Source organism: Anomalospiza imberbis, chromosome 5, assembly GCF_031753505.1.
Source record: "Anomalospiza imberbis isolate Cuckoo-Finch-1a 21T00152 chromosome 5, ASM3175350v1, whole genome shotgun sequence".
NCBI classification, from domain to species: Eukaryota; Metazoa; Chordata; class Aves; order Passeriformes; family Viduidae; genus Anomalospiza; species Anomalospiza imberbis.
In genome coordinates, this window is record NC_089685.1 from 49,360,694 (window position 1) to 49,379,486 (window position 18,793).

The window sequence follows — 18,793 nt, forward strand, 5'->3', positions numbered from 1 at the left end:
GATAGTGAATTGTGAGAAAATAGTAATTAGTAACTCACTCAAAAGTGAGTGGTTAAAAGGTTATCCGAGTACCATTGCTGAATGAACTCTTCATGCTGAGAAGTGAAATCTAGTAAAATTACTGGAAACCAGATCTGAACATCTTCCATATTTACATTTCCTCATCTATTCTGGATAGAATGTTTTGCAGTGAGATAATTACCTCATACCCATGATACAGATAGGGAATGACACTACTGAAGTAGCAGATAGCAGAATACAATTTATGTGAAATCAGAACACTCCAGTTAAGCCCACAATTTCACTGCATAATGTCACAACACTGTAGCATCACACAGGAAGGAGTTTGACATCCCAACTCCATCTGTATCAACCAGTTCCATCTCCTCGGTCACAGTAGAAACCAGCAAAATTTAAAAGACTCTATAATATTTTGGTAGTTACAGAAGTCCTACCCCGGCATCCTCTTAGGTGACAGATGCTCAATAGTAATTGAGTAATGTTTTACACATTTTAAAAATGCACAGAAAAATAAAATAACATCCTCACATGGGTTCTGAATACCACAGAGAAACTTTAGTATCAGCCAAAGTTATTTCCAGGAGTAGAAAGAATAAAAAGGGAGTTGTTGAGGAGCTGGAGTTAATGATTTAAACAGACAATCCTTACTTTATGCAAAGCGGCACCAGGTTTTCTAAGTGGGAGATTTAGTGTAATTCATTGTTCTGAACTAAAAGAAAGTATTTTTCAAAAAAAAAAAAAATAGGCAGGATATTGCCCGTCTTCAGTAGTTTATGCTGCAGAGAACTACTTAAAATACATGCAGAACAACTATCTATGTACACTTGGTGCTTTTAACAGAAGTGAGAAGAAGAGCAAACAAGGTAAAAGTCTCAGAAGTAAGATGCCACTGCTTTCACCTTGGAAAAGGAACTCTCAATGTATATTTTGGATGTCAAAAAACAACTCCCTAAACTCAAGGTGTACTGAAGATCCTGTGCTGACCTATTTATTATTTTCAGAGTTATTATTAGGCAAAAAGCCATATGTAATAAATAATCTTTCTATGGGGTAGTGGAAGATCTCTTAAGTAAGCTGAAATTCTGTGTGAAATGATGGCATATTATGGGATACCAGACGTTAATAGAATAATCAGAAACTTACATGATAATGCTGAAGGCAGGACCGTAAATGGTAACAATGTCAGACAATTATTTTCAGTGAGAGCTGAGGTCAGGAATCTACCATTACTTTTATTGTCCCTGTCCCCTGCTGAGATCATGATGAAAACAACCACAGTAGTCATTTCATCAGAGAAGTGCTAAAACATGTCTGTATGACCTTGAGTTTATAATGATGTTTCAGTGAACAATTCAAGAAAAGAACTAGAAATTAGACACAGATTTTCATTATTAGCAAGGTATCAGATATATCTTTTCTGTTTAAGTCTCAAAAGCAAAATAGATCAAGAAGAATTGAAATCTGTGTCATTGTACTCTTCACTGAGACATGAGAGAATGGTGATGTCAATCAGCAAACAGTTTCCAGACACTTGAAAGCTTTTGGGGAAGTTACATGATCAACACTGTCATAAATAAATATGCACACACACCTACTATTCACTGCAGGAAAAAAACATACCTCTGGGGAGAGTTTGAAACCCACATAGAAAGTTTCTTGGAAATTAGCAATGCTGAGGAGATTAAAACCAGCTTAAGACATGAAATGGCAGGAATATGACATGTCACTGGAACACACTTAAAAAAACACTGCTAATTTTAGTCCCACCTCAGGTGACAATGTGATCTCAACACAGAACAAGTGAGACACATTGCTTCAAACAACTTGGAGATGAGTTTAATCAGCACAACACTACGTAGCCTGCACAGAGCAGCAGCAGAGGAATCATTGTTTGGAACTTGGCACCCATTATAATATACAGGAAGGTAAAAAAGGTGTGTAAAAGGTGATTATGTGTGGAAATAAGCTACCTCACTTCACTTCCCAATAGGGTTATGTGTTTTCCTGGTGTTTCTGTATTGTGGGAGCCTTTACTTAGGCTCCAGAGACTCTCAGAGGTGGAATGGCTGGGGAGATAGAGCTATTGACAGTAAATGTGAAAGGCAGAGATGGAAAGGTGTTTGCGCAGCAGTTCACAGCAGAAAAATGACTGCGGGGCTCAAATCTGGAAGGGAGCAAGCTCCACCCACAGTTTTCCTTCCTCAAGAACTGGTGCTCTGGTACATCAGGGAGAAGTTTATGCACAAAGGAGTTGTCCTGTTTACAGGAATTGTGTGTATTAACGAGCTGATCATACCCCTGAGCTAAGCTCTGCTGAGCACACACCACACAGGCTGCCTCCTGTCTGCTGGAAATCACTGCTGGCTGTCACATGGAAAAGGGACTGCAGTGAGCTTCACCAGGAATTACAGTAAATTAATTAAACAGTCATTAACTATATTCTGCATTGATTAGTGTTACAGATCTTAGTCACTCACGCAGAGGAGGGAGGAAAAGTAATTTTCTGTTGCATTCACAGTCTTTGGAAAGTGGTGAGTCACAGGGAGCTGCTGAAGCCAGCACCTGTTACCTGCTCATCCCCAGCACAGCTTCACCAAAAACATTCTGAAGAAATTGTGACTGGAAGGCAGCCAGAGATCAGCCTTTCACTCACCAAAAACCTCCCGAACTTCTCTCAAGCTGCTGAAGTTAACAGCAGCCAGAAGAACACCTGCCTGACTTGTGTTTTAAGGCATTTTAAAGAAAATTACATGATGGACTGAGAGTTGACTCAATTTATGTTTTTAAATATTCACTGAAATCTCTTAAAGCATAACAAAAGTAGGCATCCCCAGTAAAAAGAGCCCCAGTGTTTGCATGAACAACATAAAGTAGACAAAAATGGGGATGCATTTTTGTGGGTGTGTTAAAAATATTACCCTAATTGAGATGCTATTGAAAAAAAAAAAAAAAAGAAAAAAAAAGATTATTCTTTCAGCCTCAGGTTGACTCTTCCTGTCTTTTCCTTGACAATACATAAAGGAAGAGTAGAAATAACTGAAGCAGTCCAACACTCATACTTAGATGCAAGGGGCAGGTTTTGAAGGAGTTAGAGACAAGTGAGATAATAGGGAAAAATACCTTGTTAAGCATTAGTATGATGAGGAATAATCTTGTCCTCCCATTCAGAGTCCTACTCTTCCAGTGTTTGTTACACTAATAAATTTCACCTGTGAGGGCAACAGCTGCCTCAGTTACATTTTTTCCCTTTGTTCTAGTTAACTAAGTGCAAACATGATCTGGAATGTTTAAAAAAAATAGTAAAAATGAGCTAGGAGATTGTCTGGCTTTATCTTTCTCAGAGGCTGCTGGCTGTAGCTGGAGTTAGTGCTGTTGTTACTGTAGGAATCTGTGAGTGCTTAGTAGGTTGTGGTGTGTTTGTCCACACAGTTCTTGGGTGAGTCAGTCAGCTCCTGGTGCTTCCATTTGACAGAGGAAATGGAAAACTTGTCTGGGTACCGAGGGCCACACTGAAAATGTTTGGCAATTCTACCATTGTTCTAATTTGTGTAAAATTTTGTAATGCTTTGGGGAACAAACCCAGTACAGCTCCCTCTCCAGTGCTCTGTTGCAGATAGAGAATATCCTAGAACTATTTGAAATACCCACTGATACAACAAGTAACTCCCCATCATCAATTCCCCACACAATATGATGGCTAAACAAGCAAACTTGGAATTCTGGAGCTCACGAAGAGGAGATGCCAATTAAAAGTACGGAACTGGTGTCTCACAAACAGTGTGAGATTGCTAGAGGGAAACGCTACCTTCCCTAGGGCAGGAAAAACCCTAGTGACAGATGGGAAAGCATTCAGGAAGAGCTGCAGAACTTATCTGACTTCTGGAAAGTTTGTCAGACTAAGGAATTTAAGAAGCTCAAGGCTAAAAGAACATTAAAAGGCAATTTGAGCTCGGTCTGTAAATTCTTCATGGCCAGGAGATTTCAGATAGCAGAGGACTGTACAAAGAAAAATACCCAATACCTGGAAGATCTAATTATACAAATCTTTACTGGTGATAAATAGCAGGAATAAACTCAATTTAGCTATCTAAAAGTCCTGTATTTACTAGTTAACCTCACTAACACATTGAAGGAGGCATTTCCAGAGGGTTATTCATTCCACCTATCTTAAGATGGATGAAATTGCTTGGAAGCTTGGCTTGATTAATTTTTTTTTTACATTATGGTGGAAGATGAGTTTATAGAAGTCGATTATCCAGCTGAAATTTGCCAGTGGGATTCATCTCCTCCAAATGTGCATTTCTTTTAAAGTTGGCAGTTGATCAAGGAAATGTCTTGAGCTGCAGCAGAACACCCATTACTTGTGATTTCAAAATTGGCAAGGGAGCTTGTGGAACATACGCAACAGTGGGAAGAATGGGAAGCTAGGTCAAACTGAGGACCCTAAAAGAACAAAACCCTTCAAAAATCTGATTGATCTGGGGAATGGGTGAGTCTGCAGTCCCAGAAGATTCACACCAACATCAGTTTTCTTAGAATCTTTAGGCTGGAAAAGACCCTCAAGGTCATTGAGTCCAACCATTCCACCAGCACTGTCAACCCACATCCCCAAGTGCCACATCCCCACAGCTTTGAAATCCCTCCAGGGATGGAGACTTCACCACTGCCCTGGATAGCCTCTGCCAGTGCTTGACAGCTCTTTCAGTGAAGAAATTTCTCCTAATGTCCAACCTAAACCTCCCCTGGTGCCACTTGAGGCTGCTTCCTCTTACCCTATTGCTTATTACCTGGGAGAAGAAATTGACCCCCACCTGTTTTCAGTCTCTTTCCAGACCGTGATAAAGAGAACAAGGTCCCTCCTGAGCCTCTTTTTCTCCAGGCTGAGTCCCCCTAGCTCCCTCAGCCCCTCCTGCTGCACCAGCCCCTTAATGTCTGTCTTGTGAGGGCCCAGAACTGGATATAAGATTCAAGTTGTGGCCCCAGCAGTGCCAGCACAGGGGACAGTCACGGCCCTGGCCCTGCTGCCACCCCATGGCTGGCACAGCCCAGGTGCCATTGGCCTCCTGCCCCCCTGGGCACACCTGGCTCCTGTCCAGCCGCTGTCCCCAGCACCCCCAGGGCCTTTCCCAGCTTCCCAGCCCCTCTGCCCAGCCTGGAGCTGCAGGGGGTTGGCGTGACCCAAGTATCACATTTTCCCAGCATGGCAAGCTCATCATGCTCACTGAGCAGTCAGAAAACACAAATGAACAGCTGCACATCAAAACTCACACGATGCTTTTCTCCAGTTGTATCACCCTGTGCCATTGAGGACTGCAGGGGACAAACATGGCCTTCTTCCTTCCCTACCTCTTCCAATAAATGCCTGATTGTGCAGCTGCTGCATAATAGCTGCTGATGCCAGTGGGACTGTGCAGTGATTGTATAATCACTCCAGAGAATGGGAGTCTCTGGGCAAAGCCTCATCCCAGCAACACCTGCCCAGTCCTCATCTCTCAGGTTCTGTGGGCTCAGAGAGCCAGTGGTGGTAGCAGCACTAAAGAGGTGAGTATTATTTTTGCATGCAACAGACTTCCAGCTTTTTGTGTGGAAGTGCTGTGAGATGATAGTGGACATGAGACCAGCCAGCAATGGGCTCTGTTACAGTGTGTGCATGTAAAAGCTGTTGTGGAATTAATCATCCTGAATTCTTACAGCCTTTCTGCTTCTCCACTAATGTTAAGGTGCACACGTGGTAGTTGCAGCTATAGCTGGGTAGCTCTAAGAAGTTTAATTTTCTGTCATTAAAAAATGAGCATACAGTAGATCCACAATATGAAATATGCACAGAGATGAAAAAAAAAAGGCAAATAAGGAAAAGTAACCTAGAACAAAATGAGAATAACCCACCAGCTGGCAGTCATAATGGTACACAACAAAAAATTTCCACACTTTGTAAATTATCATTCAAACCATGCCATACCAAGTGGAATTCCTCAGTCCTGTGACAACAACAAAGCACTGTTCTTCTTTCTCTGTGACTCGAGAAATGCTGCTCTGCAGGGATCATACACAGCCACTGAGCACAAAGTTCCTGCTGCAGCCAAAGGACATTTGATGCCCCAGCACACCCATATCTAGATGCAGCTGTGAGACAATTTAAAAATAATAAACCAGTCGCAGTTCCAGCACTGGCGTCAAAACATGTTTCTGTGTAAAACCAGCCATACAGCTCAGATAACCATAGAAGAAAAACTGTATTCTTGCCTTTTTCACTCTGCTAAAATTGCCCAGGGTCCTTGGCCTCTTCTCTTTCCACATCACAGCACACCTCAATTTCTCCTATCACTTTTTTATGTGGGAAAGGAGGGGGGGGGAAAGAGGGAAGAAGCATTTCTGCATAAAATTGCCTTTCTAACATCGCTTCCAGTGTGTAGGGCTGTAACCAGTGATGGTGTTGTGACTTCTGCTCCTAACTGCAAAGAAACGAAGTTGAAAGTTATTTATTGCTTGGATGATTATGTGCAAGGAAACATACACTGGATCTACAACAGCAAGCCAAACAGGAACCAGATTAAATTTCAAAGGCTTTACTCCTATTGAGCTGTTGATACTTTTGTTAATGTTAAAAAACAGTTCTGTGTTGTTTTTTGAAGTATCTTCAGAAATTTATATTAAAATAAATAGTTTAAATTTTCCTGCTGCTAGAAAAGCCACACAAATTCAGTTGTGAAAAGAAAAACATACACAGAACAGTTGCAGGAAACACAACTGGTTTCATCCTACAATGAAAGCTCTCAACACAGTAATTACTACATATTTTCTCTTGAGCTGTGACTCAGAAGACTAGCTCTTAATACTGAAAAGTGAGAGCAGAAAATAAAGCTCTTGGTAAAGGTAATAACTACTTCAAAAACTACATTTTCTCACATGTCATTAATATACATTTTATTTCCAGAAATGACAGAATCTCCTGTATTGTAGGGAAGTAAATAAAAAAGCTAATTTAACTTGGTCTAAATATGCAGCTCTGGGCTAAACCACAGGTTTGGTGCTCAAAACTCAAGTGCTGAAACAGATTGCTCCCTCCTAAAAAGATGGTTGTGCAGCTGGAGCAATTTGAGCCTCTGGTGAGGCAAAACAGCACATGCATCTTGTCTCAGAAGATTGTTCTTGCTCAGGAGAGAGAAATGGAAATGGAAGAAAGAAAGTGGAGGGTAGCTTCCTAAGCCAGATGAAGTGCAGAGGCTGAGGAGCAATTCCAGCACCCAGAAGGGCTCCCTGGTTGTTGAAGGCCAGCACAAGACTTGGGCACCTTCCTCCTCCTCCACTGTTCTGCCTCCTGTCCGTGCAGCACCACCCTCCCAGCAGGAGAACAAGAGCCTGGAGGATTTCCTAGTGACCCAGCTGGGATCCAGTTCAAGCAATATACTCATTTGATCTGCTTTGTAAACCAGCCCTGCCACATTCTTTCAAACAGAAACTGGGACAAACTCTTGTCCTGCTTCTAACAAAAGTCCCCTGAAATCTCATTGGCTTTCTGTTTTCTTGGCTTCTGTGGGCCTCGGGAGAAGTCAGCTCCTCAAAGCTCTGCAAATGGTACCAGAACATTCCAATCTAATGTTTGACTGATCCCTTTTCCCTTGCAGCATGTTTCAGCAGTTCAATTTCCACACAAGTGGTTGGGTTTTAGCTCTGTTGGACATCAGGACAGGCTAGGCAGCAATTGTAAGAGAATGAATTTTGCTGATGCCAAGATGTTAGGGCAAAAAGAGCAGGATATTCACCTGATGTAGGCTGGCCTGAGCTGTCATTTTGCTCAGTAGATTATTCTTGAATTTTACACAGAAACAAAGCTATACCTATATAAAAATGTGACAGGAACTGTGAGCCAGATAAATATGTACATAAATAAACACATGCATTCCTTACATCTGGCCACATTTCTCCTCTACTCACTGCTTCTGTTCAATTAATGCCAAGGTACAAACCACATTGTCCTGTATGGGTAATGCTGCACTTACTCTCAGCTGTAACTTGCAAAAACCTATTGCAAAACTTAGAATTGACCATCCCCATAAGTAAAGATACTGTGTTCTATACTGAGTATAGCTTGCACAGACAGCCTTTTAAATTGTTCTTCATTTATAAATACATAGATTAAAAAATTAAAAGTTACCAGACTGCTGTATAAGTGCTCTTCTTTCTGAATCAAGCAATACTGTTAAACCAAAGTTTTGGTGTTTGTGGGTTTTTATAAATCCCCGGCAGTATTTTCATTGCATCAGAAGACTGTGTAAGCAGAGAAAGGCAGTGTCCTAATAAGCTACATCATAAATCACATGCCAAGTTTTACTGCTTTTTCTTTTAAACCTCTCTTTCAATTTCTAGAGGATCTGTTAAATTCAAATTGTCAGCACGAAAGGAGGCTTTTTGCTCTTGTCATGTACCTGAATTTTAGCACAGAAGGGCACACTCTTGTAAAGCCTCCTGTACTTTCCACTGTGCTCTCCTGGATCTAAGAATGGTTTGGCACTGCTGTACAAGAGCTCAGCATGCATGGAGAGTATTTGAGTGTCTGAGGGATGTCAGAGCCACTCTCTAGGAACAGATTTTGAAAGCTGGTGACATCAGCTTTTGGGAAGTTGGGATGAGCTGAAATCAGAGATAGCTCAGTCCTTACCATTGATGCAGAAATAGTTCAAGTTCACAGATTTTTTTAAGAGCTTTTACATCAGTACCAAGAACAGATTGAGGATGAAGCCCTACTCCAGAGATGCCCATCTATTACCTCACCCACAGGAACATGCAGCATCTCTTGGGATGTCATGAGCCTCAGGGATTCACCTTTCCTGCTACTGAGTTCATGAGATAGCGAGGGAAAAAAAAAAAATCCCCCATGCAGACGTGGCATAAGAATCTGCTTCCCTTTCCAGAGGTAGCTGTGTTTGAGGAAATACCACCAGGCCTTGGGTTTTCCATCAGAATCTTTTAGGAGGTTACAGGTCTGTTATATGTGTTCATCAAATCTGGTCATGAATAAACTTGGGGGAAGAAGTTTTCTGACCAGAACACGGAGACTACAGAAACCCTTCCACTTAGTGGTCCTGGACTGTAAAACACAGATGCATATTTGTATATTTGCATGTGGCAGTGTAGAGTGAAGATGGTGTTAAGAGAAATCTGTACTACTGCTGCACATTTTTATAATTCAGTTTTTTGGGGCCAGTGGGGCTTCTCATTTCCTAAGTTAGGTTTGGGACTCTGAGGTTGCTGCACCAGCAGTTTCTTTTGGAGCCTGTCTGAGGGGGAATAGAGTAGCTCTGTAGGAGTAGAGTAGCTCTGCAGAGTTGCTTTCTTTTGACAATAGAGGACCCTGAGGTGACTGTCTAGAAATTAACCCATTTTACCATTCTGATGTCTGCAGTTAGGTGGGGTTACACACAGCAGTATGTCTCCTTTCCAAAGCAACACACTTGGACCTTAAATAAGCAGACAAAAAAAAAAAAAAAAAAGTACTCTCTTGTCTCTAGCAATAGTTCATTTGTTTTTAAATATCTTCCTTTATGACAGAAGTGCAATTAAAGCTATTTGGTCACTCCAGTTACATGAAAAAGATGTGAAAATGAGCACAGTCTCAAGTGGAATAATAAGTCTGGAGTTTCTCACATGATATTCACATTCAGTTTGGCATGATGATACCTTGGGGTCTTGAAAAAACTTGAAAGCAGCTCAAACTGTTTACTTAGCAAAACCAGGGTTGGGTTTGGTTTTTTTTTTTTTTTTTTAATCGTACAAAGAAATTTTGGTTCGGGTGTATCAGCTGTTAAAGGACTGCCACATATTAGCAAGAAAATTCATCAACCAGATGAATTTCAGCCTCAAGCCACACATCTGTTTCAGGCAGCCTGGTAGTGACACAAGGGTTTCATAAATATCTGGAGAATTAGTAAATCCAACTAATTTTCAGTTTTAGTTGTAATGGGCCACCCACTCTTTTAAGACACTTTGAAAGGCCTGGGATGTTTTGAGTATTTTTCTGAAATAACCTTAAGAGGAGGGAGAAAACATTTCAGATCATAAAAAGTCAGACTGCAGCTCTTCAGTGAGCAAAAACACAGCTTTTCAGTGATCATCTTTCAGTTTATGTGCTCAAACCTTCATCTGTTCCTCCATTCAAAACTTGTAAATCAAACTTTGAATGCTTCATATTTCCATTTAAAATAAAAACAAACCTCAGAAATTCTCCTGGATGTTTTTACTTTCCAGAACAGTGTTCAGGAGTATCAACCAATTCAGGAACTACCAAATGAAAAACACTGCTACTAATCAAAAGTACTTGATTTTCAGGAGCATAGGATTACTTCAGAAACCATTATTTACAGTAAGTAATATTTACGTTAGCAACCCAATTGGTTTCACATCACAGCTCTTTGCAAGTGAGTATTGTAAAAATATGGCCATTAGTAAAAAAATAGGGAAAATTGTATCCTGTGTGGTTTTATTCCTCTCCCACCCAACCTAGCTGATGGGACAAAATATGTATTTGATTTGTACAATTATAGATATTCCAGAGACTCTACAGGAAACCAGTTTTCCCTCTTAGTTTTGCTCTGTTGGCCAGGCAGCCATATTAATAACAGAAATTAAGCCAGCTGCTGTTTTAACACCCACAGTTCAGGAGAAGGAGGTGGACGAGGCCAGTCTTTGCCTGCTGCAGCTCTCCAGGCTCACTGCAAGTGCCAGACCATTGCCTGCATCCATTTGTAGGACAGGCCTTGGATCCAAGCAGATCCTGAGCCTCACTTCCCAAAAGAGCAGCCAGATCTTTGGTAGTGTGACCATAGTGCTGTACCAAAACCAGTTCCTGACTGGTTGCAATTTGTTTCCCAGCTCTCTGGCTTCCAGATTACAGGACTGCCCTAGACACAAGTCCAAACCAGTAAGCCTACCAGTGTGAAGCCCAAACACATCTTACAGGAAAAGTGTTCCTCTGAACTCAATATTAACAGCAAAAAGTCACAGAATCAAATTTAAAAGTAATTTCAAGAGGCAAAGAAAGCCCCTTCACTGGTGTGATATCCCAATCTCATGGGTGAGTGCACACCAGTGGGGGGTACACAGCTGTCGGCAATTAGAAGGTCTTAGTTTTGTTTTCAGATTTATCTGGAAAATAAGCAGCAGTGGAGATTAAATCTTTCAAGTCCTTGTCTGTCCCTCTGACACAGAGGGCAGCCCTGCACCTCCCCTGACCCACCAACCTTCCTCTGCAGGACAGCAGCACAACCTGGCCAACAGGCACCTGCCTGACATCTGCCAGCAGCTCTCTCTGCCCAAGCCAGCCTGTCTCTTGGGAACACGAGATCTTCCCAGCATGTCTGAAGTTCCTCCAAAACCAGGGAGCAGCTCTCAGAAGAGATGTGATGCCATGTGCAGTTCAGGTTATATCCCTGAGCCCTTATGGGAGTTGCACAAGCTTAGACTGGTCTGTAAGAGGTGAGATTCTTAAGAAATATAGTTGTAGGAAATGGAAAGATAGCCTTGGATTTACAGCCTTGGAAGATGCTTGGATTGATGTAAAAAAAATGTATACAGATATTAAGCAGAAAAATTATAAATTGATGTTTCTCTAGTTGTAAGAATATACCTTAAGTAAGTAAGAAATGGTATTGGGTAAGATGGTGAAGGGCTTTATAATGTAGTAATGTAGTTGTACAGGGTAAGCTAAGAGTTTAGATGTTATCATAGAAGTACATGTGTGCACGTGTAATAGTAGCCCATTGGATAAAAGTATATGCAGTGCAGCAGAATTAAGTAAAAGTGATACATTACAAAAACAAAATAAACTTTGTGGCAGCTTTCCACTGGATTAGAAGGTTATATATTGCCTTGTCATGAAAAAGCTTGTGACTACCTTGAGCCATGGCCAACTTCTTACTCCTCTAAAGTCTCACAGCCTTCGAGGCTAATGTTTATCTGAGTAAGAAATCGTTTTTAGCCCGACAGTAGTCCCATCCCTTCAAGTAAGGCTTCGATAATAATAGTGGTGAGCAATTTAAAAAGCAGACTTACCAGCACTCATAACAAACTATTCAGATGGAAACTTCTTTAAAACTGCTTCACAAGGTGGTTTTTTCTAGTAAGCCTTTCTAGTAATCCGCTGTAAACAGTCAGTGCTGGGATGTCTGAGACAGGTGACAGCAATCACCTTTTTAACACATGATGCCCTTAGGTGATAATTAGCTCCCATTACACAGACAAGCCAGTCAGCTGGGAAAGAGCAGTGGAAGTAAGCACCTGCCTGGTTCCCACCTGCATTTCCTAGGTGGAAGGGAGACCAGCCTGACAGGTGACATTCACACCTTGTGTCTGAGCTCACAGACACTGTGCTGATGTTAGCTCCTTGCAGCATGAGCAAACACGCTGCTGTAAGCACCATGCAAGGGAAATTTAAATAATCCAAACGCTTTCTTCCCACCTGCAAAGTAACATTGTTTAACTCTGGTGAATCAGGCATGTATTGCGCATTTATTCCATTTAAACCTTAACACCATCCTGAAGGTATTTGCTTTCAAACACATTTTGACATTTCTCTCCATTTTTGCAGAATTGTCAGCTATGGTAGGAACAGTACTTGAGTTGAAATTTCAGGCTGTTTTTCAAGCTGCACATTTCCAGTGCTTGACTTTTGTGTAAACTCTTAAGCACCAGAAGTCTGTCTTCCCTGAGCCAGTTATTATTTAGGAATATTAGCAGAGGCTGTCAGTGATGGTGGTGATTTTTAGCAGTGGCTGTAACAAAATTGATTTGCCACCACTTTAGGTCCTCCTCCCATCTGAACCTCATGCAGGTGCTGGGATGCCTTTCACAGCTAGACCAGAGGAGATTTTGTGATCCATCAAAAGTGAGGTAATTCAGTCTGGGGATGAAAACAGGGGCAAATCCAATGCTCCGTTATGGCAAGATGGCAGCACCCAGGACCACTGCTTAATGCTGAGTTGTTCCTTGTCAGTTCAAAAAATCCTGGACATTCAATCTCTTTGGTATTGAGCCAACCTGAAGCAAATTTTTCTTGTTGTTGAAGTTTCTTCTCCACTGGAAAAACCTGAATCGTTCAGCTATTTTGATGTTCTCCCAAAAAAAAAAAATGAGGGGCTCCACCTAAAAAGTCTGAGACTTTCCACTTTCTTTCATGCATACAAGATGGCCAAATTGAGATTGAATGAGCAGCATTCATCCTGGAATTTTGTAACTTTCAAGAATTAGTGTTGGTAACCCAAGCAACCTTTCAGTATATACTTTGGATATGATGGTACTTGCTCTGTATAACATAGCCATAGGAGTCTACAGATGCCAAATGATGAAAATTATTTCCCTGCTCTTTGGCAGACTCCACAGGCAGAGGGATTAGATTATATTCTATTTCTTTCTGGTTTGAAATATATTTAGACAACTGAATGGCTTTTCATTTAGTGCTTGTCCTGCAATTAATTTCTCATGCCCTCCCCTTCAATCTGGTGAAGCTTTTATGTAGTCTTGTGCATTGTGCGTTGTCCTCCCTCGTCCTTCCATTTCTGGGCAAGGAGGGCACATTCCTATTTCCTGTAACAATAGGTGTAGCCACCAAGGGCTTCCTGTTGCAGAAAGCTGTTTGTTAGCCTGGCATCCCAGCTCTGCCTGTGACCAGAGAGAGCAAAAGCTTTTCTCCCAGTCCCACTGAGCAGGTTGGAAGGCAGATGCAGATCACAGCAGGCCTGCTCAGATCAGTGTAGTGCCATTTTATGCCAGAGTAAAACCTGAACAGTTGCAGAGGCTGGTTGCTTTCCTGTGAACTGTGAGCCACAACTTGTGTAAGTCATGGATCCAGGGTGTATCTGAGTCCTGAAGGGACTGTGGTGATCCATGGCATTTTTATATCAACACCAACTTAACCAGAGGCCTTGTAATGGTGAATGTGGCAACTGTTTACCTCATTTGTTAGGAAAGTGGCAGAAATCTCTGGAAAAACTTGCCTCCAGAGGCTCTGAATCATTCCTTCATTACTAACTGATGGCATTTCATTCCAGCAGGACTGAGCCACCAAGCAATTATTGCTGTCAGATGAGGCAGTCTTTTAGTTGGCTGCTGCCTTGTCAGGCAATGAAAATCACAGAATCACAGAATGATTTGGGTTGGAAGAGACCTTAGAGCTTATCCAGTTCCACCCCCTGCATGGGCAGGGACACCTTCCACTAGACCAGGCTGCTCCAAGCCCTGTCCAGCCTGGCCTTGGACACTTCCAGGAATGGGGCATCCACAGCTTCTCTGGGAAACCTGTGCTAGGGCCTCAGCACCCTCATGGTAAAGAATTTCTTCCCAATATCTGATCTGAAGCTCCTCCCTGCTGATGTGGCTTGTCTTGGTGCTGTTCATTGAGCATCAGGCAGAGCAGCAGGGGCAGCCTGGGGTGCTGTACGGTGACAATAACCTCTGCCAGGGAAAAGGAGCAACCTGAGCCACCTCCAGAGCATAGGCTTCAGCTCTATGTGCATTAAAACCCTGCAGAAGTGACCAGAAGTGACAAACACAGGGTTTCTGTTGCCAAGCACGCTGAGTTGGGGGACTGGAATATAACACTTCTTGCACATGGAAATTAGGATTCACCTCTCTTAGGAAAATGCAGGTATTTTTATGGGATCCTGCTATTGCAAAGTGGTGTGAAGCAGTACCTCTCAACCTTACTGGTCCAGACCCCAGTCAATCAATCAATCAATGAATCACACACCCCACTTCATTTTTTGTAGGGGAAGAGGACCTTTTAGCCTAGCAACTGTCCTGCCAGGCTTTGGTTTCAGGGAGAAGCTGTGGATTTGGCCCAGACTCATCCAGCTTGGACAATGCTGGGTGAATACTTCCTACTTGCTGTAAGAGGCTTCCAGAGCTGAGTGGGGTCTGTGTGTTGCTGGCTCTGCTGTCCACATCCTCCCACTCGTTCTGCCATTACTTTAGACAGAGGAGAGGGATTGGCAGGAAATCCAAGCTACTCACAGCAGTGGTATTTTAGTTTCTGTGCTGTATACAAATATTCATGAAATTTATTATGGTCCTTGGGTCCAGGAACTCTAATAACTCTCACTTTGATGACGCTCTTGATTTTACCTTAACCTGAAGAAGGACCTGGCCAGCAGCAACTTGGGGACAATCAAACAGAGGAAAAGAGTAACTGGTTTATAGATCTGACACATTTAAAATTGCACTCTGTCCTGGGGCACACAAATGCCTGCTCTATCTGCTTCATCTCTAAACATTTATTTAAAAGCAAAGATAAATAAAAGAAACTGTATCCTGTCAAACAGTCTAGTGATTTAAATTGTGTAGATAGCAGATTGGTAAAGCATTTCACAGGAGGGAGAGCACACGTGGCATTCTACAGAAGAGTGAGATGAAACAATTGAAGGTGCTGTGAAGGACAGAGGTGCCTGCAAGCCATGATACGTGCTCATAGTCTGCAGTTTCTTTCTCCCCAGCTGTTTTTTTAATTAGTTACAGCTAAGTCTCCTGAGACTCTCTTCTAGATATGAACAACTCATTTTAAACTTCATCTGTGTGCAGACCTAACAAGAGGCAGGTTTGCATGTTGTGTTAATATGCATTTCTACCTGTATAAAAAAAGGACAATGACAGAACATTTTTTTTTTTTTAATTTCTAACATGAATAAGGCTGTGTAGTCTAATTGATTATTAGAAAGGAATTAGCTGTCAAACCTTGGCAGGTCTCATGTGACTGAGTTTTGCGTGAAGGCTTAAATCCTCAGAGTTGTAAGAAAATCTCATCTTTCTGTCTGGAGGTCCTCCCTGGGTGACAGTACTGTGAAAAATGTCTCAATCTGAATTAAGGTAACACCGTTGTGCTATGTCTCAGGTGGCTGCATACCCAACCTTGCAGTGCCCAGCATCTTGCACTTGTTACCTGCTTGAGCAAAGAGATGTATTTCTTTAATTTGTTACTATGATTAGTGATCTTAGTCTGCCTCAAAACATTACCTAGCTGGACCTCCAGCCCAGCCCCCTGTACCCTGCCATAGTTGTCTGTGGATGGATCCCACAGCCAGTTGCACAGTCTGCACAAGATTTAAAGCAGCAGATTTAAAGCAGCTGTAATGCCCAGAAAGTGCTGCAAGCAAAAAGCTTAGTAATACTTACAACACTTCTGTAAGGAAAGCACATAAATATATTATTTACCCACGTATATGTGTGGAAATAGAAGCACATTTTCTCATCATAGGAAAGGAACAGGGGTCAGAGTAAGCAGTCAGGACCAGTTTAATATGAGCAGGGAGGAACAAGCTTAGCCTCCCACTCTGGCTATGCAGAATCAAACAAGAGAAGGAGAATGCAGCCATAGCACACACAAGGTCATACCAGACCAAACAGAACTAACTAGGGAAGGTAGAGGCCTCTTAAGACCTCCTCTTTCTTCCTCATGCTTTTTCTTCCCCTTTCTTGCCTCCATAAATTAAATCTGCAGCTGAGAATACTACAAGTCTTTCTTTACAGGAAATATTTTGTTGTTGGGTGCTGCTGAAACATTATGAAAACCATTTGTGCTTTATGTCTTCCAGAAAATTATATTGATGTGCCTCAAGATGGGAGAGGTAAGACCAGACTTCAAGGAGCAGCTTTCAAGAAAATCAACTAAATTACAAGAGCTGAAAAAATTATGGATACGCAGGAGAGAGAAAGACTACAAGAGGAAAATTGAGCAAGTCACCTGAAGACAGACACCATTCAAAAAACATCTACAGGCAAATGATATAGAAAGAGTCTCCAGGAGAAAGTAGTCTGTAAGCAATATTTTAATTCTAGACTGACACTATTATCTCTGAAAGGAAGCATCATATTTGTGAAAATGCTCAGTAGGAAGAAAATTACGTTGCTCTGGCAAATCCACGCAAAGGTGGAAAACGACCACAAGACAAACCTTTGGTAGATAACTTTTCTTTGCCTCCCCATCCATCAATTGCCATTTGAGCCTAATCTCAGCCTAAGTGTCAGAATCCTGAATGTGAGTTTTTCCAAAGTTCCCTGGTGAACATTTTGTCACAATAGGATAGATGCTGGCAATGCACATCACTGTTAAACATAGTGTCAAATTGCATAGGTAAGCAGAGCCCTTTCATTGAATCACACTGCAGGGTAACTTCAACCATAATGCACATTTTTAGATCACTGGCAATGACTCTGCTAAGACATCCGAGCCCATCTTAAATTCAGGTTCTTGAAGAAGGCAACTTTATTAGGATGCAAAACCATTCCACCCCCACACTCCTTGAAGCTGAAAGCGAAACAGAAAAAAACCCAACAAATTGTATATTTCAAAAGCAATACCACTGTCCCTCTGCTTTCCAAGGCAATAGTCCAATTCCCTCAGCCACTGCCTGGCTGTAGAGTTTACCCCACACAAGTCTCAGAATCCCTTTGTAAGCCAAAAAGGCAATGACTTTGCCACAGAGGTATGTGGAGCACTTGATCACTGGGTTGCAATAGGTTGACTTAACTTTCCACAGGAAAGGGTTATTTTAAAACTATACAGTACCAATTACATGAGCAAATCCTGTGAAATGCAGTTATTTAAGATAGTTGCGTGGAGAACCTGGCAATGACAAGCAAACAGAGGAGTTCATCTGGAAATCATAACACCAAGCCATGATAATGCCAGTTTAATCCTTCATGTCTTCATGTCTAATATTTTGTCCTGTAAATCTCAGTAACTTTAAAATAACCTTACATTTTACCCTGTAACCACAACACAAGGAACACCTTGTTAATGAATAATCAAGTGTTCCTTCTGTACCTCCTTGGCTAAATGAAGTTTAGTCTTCTGTTGAACTCAGAGGGGACACTCTTCTCAGTGATTTGAGTTAGTTCACGGCCAACTCAACATCCTGGAGTTCAGGATGGTACGTGACTAAAACCACAAAGGAGTAAATAGCGTTGGAGGACCCAACAAGGCTGGAAACCACAGGAGTGGAAGCCCAGTCTCCAAATAAAGCCCAGTGTGAGTAGGATGCCAACATGCACGTGCCCCTTTCCTCTGTAAACCAACAACTAAACATGCCAGGTACCACTGAGTAAGGGCAGGCAGTGCCTAAAAGAACAAATTCACAGGTGGGAGTGCCACCCTTCAGGCATCAAACTCCATCCTGTGCCAGGACAGCTTGAAGCCTGGCCCACTCTTACTCATCACAGAAGCTCCTGCACACCACCCAGCTTGCAGAGACCTAAGGGAGCTGCCACAGAGCACCTGGGATGTTACACCTGTGTCACACATTAAGAACACTCCAAGAAAAGCAAAGCAAAACGAGTAGCTGGAGGTGATGGCATCCATGGATGCATGGATGCATGATGGATGGCATCCATCATGCTCCTCCACACTTCCTCATTGGCTCCAAGATCCATAACCCCTGGACAAGACACCCAAAAAAGTATCCACTGTAACCAGTGCGCCCTGCAGTAACTGTTTGGTCCTTTTACCTTCTCCCAGCACCTACTTTCATTGTGAGGTGATGACTGCCACAGAGAGCTTTGGAAAAAGCTTATGTTCATAAAAGAATTTGTATTAGATACTGGTTTGTGTGACTTACTGTATTTTGTAAGGGTTTTTTTCCCTTTGGGAATTGTGCGTTATTAATGAGCAGTTTTATGCTTTACTTCTAGTACACGTATACCTTGTAATGGATGTGTTTTTTGTTTGTTTGTTTTCTTTTTATTTTATTCTCTATACAGGGCCAGTAAATATAAGGTAGATGCTCTCTGG

General features: G+C 41.9%; 1 protein-coding gene and 1 long non-coding RNA gene across 2 annotated transcripts in view; both read left to right on the forward strand.

Moving 5' to 3' along the window:
- The window catches only part of SHISAL1 (shisa like 1), a 72,394-nt gene extending 54,185 nt beyond the window's left edge, over positions 1–18,209 (forward strand). The window contains exon 5 of the mRNA XM_068190592.1: positions 16,599–18,209. Within this exon, the coding sequence (XP_068046693.1) occupies position 16,599 (1 nt within the window). The 3' untranslated portion in view covers positions 16,600–18,209. The remainder of the gene's footprint in view (positions 1–16,598) is intronic.
- LOC137475012 (uncharacterized) lies at positions 1,376–2,785 on the forward strand. Its single transcript, XR_010999632.1, has 2 exons — positions 1,376–1,420; positions 2,484–2,785. It is a non-coding gene; the product is annotated as an uncharacterized lncRNA (long non-coding RNA).
- Positions 18,210–18,793: the final 584 nt, after the last annotated feature.